We start from the raw sequence: 4,032 nt of genomic DNA, 5'->3' as shown, positions 1-4,032 counted from the left end.
TCCGTAAAAAAAAAAAAAAAAAAAAAAGAAAGAAAAAAACCATATCATATAAAGTACAGTATTGGATATATCACATCATTTTTTCTGGCATGAATAAAGCAAGAACATGAAATAGTATGCTTTAAATGTGTACAGTTTATTGTATGTTAATTTTATCTCAATAAAGCTGTCTCTTTTAAAAGGATAAACGAGATGTATTAATGACTAATACAAACTAGTATAAAGCCTTACTTCATCATCAATCTTCATCTGGAAATCTTCCTCATTTTCTTCTTCTGGAGCAAAAAAGGATTTCTCACCATAGCCAGCATCCTGGAAGAGGACAGATCCATGCATAAATCAGTCAGTTAAAAAACACAAAGCACAAGTTCTTTTTTTACTGAATACAAGTACAGAATACCAAAGCCTATTTTGCATAGATGGATTCCATAAAGTCTTCAACTATATCTAGCACCATGGCACATCCTTAAGCTATGAGAAGATACATTACCACATGCCAAGCAGCTTACTAGCTGATGTACAGATAGTTACAGCCCATAAGCAAGCTGAACAGAGATGCTCAACAACTGAGACTCATTAACTCAGTGGGACAGAGCTGTGCTGTCCCACCCCAGCTGGACCTTTTCTTTCTGCCTTATAAGAATTCTGTGCTTCTCTAAAGCACACATTCAGCACCATCATCATCTCTGCCTACCTGAGAGGTTGACAAGTACTTTCCCTGCTTATATGCTTATCTTGCAAAGAAGAGATTAAAGTCACCTAGTCACCATTTTCAAAGCAAAACAATATGCCCAAAGTTCCTGGTTATGCCTTCCCACTGATATTCAGCTACACTGCAGTTTTTCTCCAGAACTGATGTACATAGGAAGTACTTTACACAAATTCAACTTTTTAGTAATTGGTAATAATCTAGTAACCATCCTCCCTAAGCCAGCGAGAGAGAGAGTCGTCTCTCTCATCTCTCTGGGGGGAGAAAAAAAAAAACCACAGGCACAAGTGGTGTCTAAGAGGAAGGTGTTCACCTTCAGCCGTTGCTCTGCAGCTATCATGCTATAATAAGCACAGCACTGCTCTGGTGACACCATAGCTCTGATCTCTTCTTCCGTTGGTAAACGAAAATCAGACTTAAGCACCCACCAGTTTGAGTCCATCCCTGGAAAAGACATATACATAGAGAATGAGACCATTCTGAATTCCAAAGGCCCTGATATTTACTGACAGCAACAGGGACAGTAAACCAAAACTGTAACAGGCCTAGCCACAGTTGGCATGACTGGCCAAGAAAACCCCAGCTGCTAAGTTTCCTACAACTCATAGAAGATATCCAACAATCACATTAAACTTCCTGGCAGCCAAATTCAAAAAAGCAACCAGAGCGTTAGAAGATCTGCTACCGACTTTCAACGGCCATCAATTTCTATTTTATTAACTATATGCTTATACTTTAACTCAAAGCCATCAAAATTCTTTTCTTGGAAAAAGGCAGTCAAATAACTAGTCGCAACGGGATGACCTGTGCGTTTGAAGTCAGCGCAGAGCTTTAGCCTCTTCCGGATGCTGCTTTCTGAATGGGAAGGAAAGGCTTTTTTTATATCTTCCATTCGTATCCTCCGTGGCCGATCTTTACTTTTCCAGAAAAGGCGGTAAATAAAACCTGCCCAACAAACCAAGTGTATTTTATTTTATTTGGCAAAGAAAAGGATGAAAGTCCTCACTAGGGCCTCTTCCCTTGCTAAGCTCTAATGTATTTTCATCTTTCCTGATGTGCTCCCAAACCCACACACCCCACTTTTTCTGAGACGGAGACTCGCTCTGTCACCCAGAGTGGAGTGCAGTGCTCATTGCAACCTCTGCCTCTCAGGCTCCAGTGATTTTTTTTTTTTTTTTGGAGACTGTTTCACTCTTGTTGCCCAGGCTGGAGTGCAATGCTGCGATCTCGGCTCACTGCAACCTCCGCCTCCTGGGTTCAAGCGATTCTCCTGCCTCAGCCTCCCGAGTAGCTGGGATTACAGGCATGTGCCACCACACCTGGCTAATTTTCTATTTTTAGTAGAGACGGGGTTTCTCCATGTTGGTCAGGCTGGTCTCGGACTCCCGATCTCAGATGATCTGCCCGCCTTGGCCTCCCAAAGTGCTGGGATTACAGGTGTGAGTCACCGCACCCAGCTAATTTTTGTATTTTTAGTAGAGACAGGGTTTCATCATGTCAGTCAGGTTGGTCTCGAACTCCTGACCTCAAGTGATCCATTCGCCTCGGCCTCCCAAAGTGCTGAGATTACAGCCGTGAGCCACAGTGCCCAGCCCCAACATACCCTTTCTATATACAACCCAACCCCCTCCCTATCCTCCCATTCTTACCTGTAGAAAGTCTCGAATATGTGTATTGGCCCTTTTGGAGTTAGGCCCAGGAACTTCAAACAAGGGACACTGCTGGCCAACCACAAAAATATCCACTAATTCCCGAATATAGTATCCCTGTCTTGTCCGAATGATCAGGAAATCAGTTTCTGGCATCTTATGAAGATAAATTGGAGCTCGAAAAAGATTGTTCTCAAATGCCTAACAAAAGTAAAAACACAAAAATTATGTACAGAGTAGCCCTAGGAAATTCAGTCAACTGCTGAGAAAGAAAAATCAAGCTTATTGCTCTCCATCTTCATTATGCCATCTAAAGTCTATCCAGTAATACAAATAAATTAAAATATGGATTATCAAATGTGATTAAACAGTTTTTCATCCACTATCTATCTTTCAGAGTCAGTAGGGGAGAAAATACAGGAAGTGAATTCAGATGATGCTAGCTCTGCCATTACCTATATTATTTAACATGTCTATTTAAGCTTTTTAACAAGTCTATTTAAGCTATTTAACATGTCTAAGCTTAGTTTTCCTCATCTACAAAACAGAGGTACTTAAAAATGCCTATACCTCACAGGACTGCTATGAAGATTACATATGAAAATCACTTTATAATGTACCAAGTATTATACTAGACCACAGTGTAGCCCGACACACAACAGGTGAGAGCAACATTTGTTGAATAAATTAGTTAACTAATTAAAAAATAAAACAACGCTGGGCATGGTGGCTCATGCCTGTAATCCCAGCACTATGGGAGGCCAAAGAAGGTAGATCACTTGACCTCAGGAGTTCAAGATCAGCCTGGGCAACGTGACAAAATCCCATTTCTACAGAAAATACAATAATTAGCTGGATGTGGTGGCATGCACCTGTTGTCCCATCTACTTGGGAAGCTGAGGCGGGAGGATGGCTTGAGCCCAGGAAGCAGAAGTTGCAGTGAGCCAAGATCGTGCCACTGCACTCCAGCCTGGGTGACAGAGCCAGACCCTGTCTCCAAACAAACAAATCATAAAACAACCAATGAGGTATAAAGACTGCTAGACAGAATAGGCTGGAAAAAAAAAAAGGAAAACACAAGACAGTAGGGCAGAGGACAGCTGAACAGAAACATCTAAGCTAGTTTAAGTAGAGGCAAGATAGGGATCAACTGTCACAAGAAGCCTGAGACTAAGGAAAGCCTTTGCTGAAAATCAGAAGAGTAGACAGAACGAGGGAAGAACATCACTGAGTGTGGAAAGAAAATTCTAAATGTGAAATACAGGGAGAAAAAGAATTACAGAAGAACACAGAAAAAGAATTACAGAATACAGAAAAGACCTTTTTTTTTTTGAGATGGAGTTTCACTCTTGTTGCCCAGGCTGGAGTGCAATGGTGCGATCTCGGCTCACTGCAACCTCCACCTCCTGGGTTCCAGTGATCCTCCTGCCTCAGCCTCCTGAGTAGCTGGGATTTCACACATGTGCCACCACACCCGGCTAATTTTGTATTTTTACTAGAAACAGAGTTTCTCCATGTTGGTCAGACTAGTCTCAAACTCCTGACCTCAGGTGATTCGCCCACCTCGGCCTCCCGAAGTGCTGGGATTACAGGCGTGAGCCACCGCACTCGGCCAGAAAAAGATCTTTAAGAGCTGGGCGCAGTGGCTCACGCCTGTAATCCCAGCACTTTGGG

General features: G+C 42.3%; 2 protein-coding genes across 2 annotated transcripts in view; both read right to left on the bottom strand.

Annotated features, from left to right (window-relative positions):
• Positions 1–1,669, bottom strand: part of LOC108514656 (transcription initiation factor TFIID subunit 1-like) — a 73,814-nt gene extending 72,145 nt beyond the window's left edge. Inside the window, exons 1-3 of the mRNA XM_017851055.1 lie at positions 1,514–1,669; positions 1,023–1,153; positions 212–312 (exon numbers count right to left, since the gene is read on the bottom strand). Of these exons, the coding sequence (XP_017706544.1) occupies positions 212–312; positions 1,023–1,153; positions 1,514–1,601 (320 nt within the window). The 5' untranslated portion in view covers positions 1,602–1,669. The remainder of the gene's footprint in view (positions 1–211; positions 313–1,022; positions 1,154–1,513) is intronic.
• Positions 1,670–2,340: 671 nt separating this feature from the next.
• Positions 2,341–4,032, bottom strand: part of LOC108514655 (transcription initiation factor TFIID subunit 1-like) — a gene marked incomplete at its 5' end in the record, with an annotated part of 21,166 nt that continues 19,474 nt past the window's right edge. Inside the window, 1 exon segment of the mRNA XM_017851054.1 lies at positions 2,341–2,559. Coding sequence (XP_017706543.1) covers positions 2,341–2,559 — 219 coding nt within the window.

The sequence above is a fragment of the Rhinopithecus bieti genome, unplaced genomic scaffold (genome assembly GCF_001698545.2).
Source record: "Rhinopithecus bieti isolate Rb0 unplaced genomic scaffold, ASM169854v2 scaffold_34323, whole genome shotgun sequence".
NCBI classification, from domain to species: Eukaryota; Metazoa; Chordata; class Mammalia; order Primates; family Cercopithecidae; genus Rhinopithecus; species Rhinopithecus bieti.
This window is presented reverse-complemented; position numbering and strand designations above follow the sequence as displayed.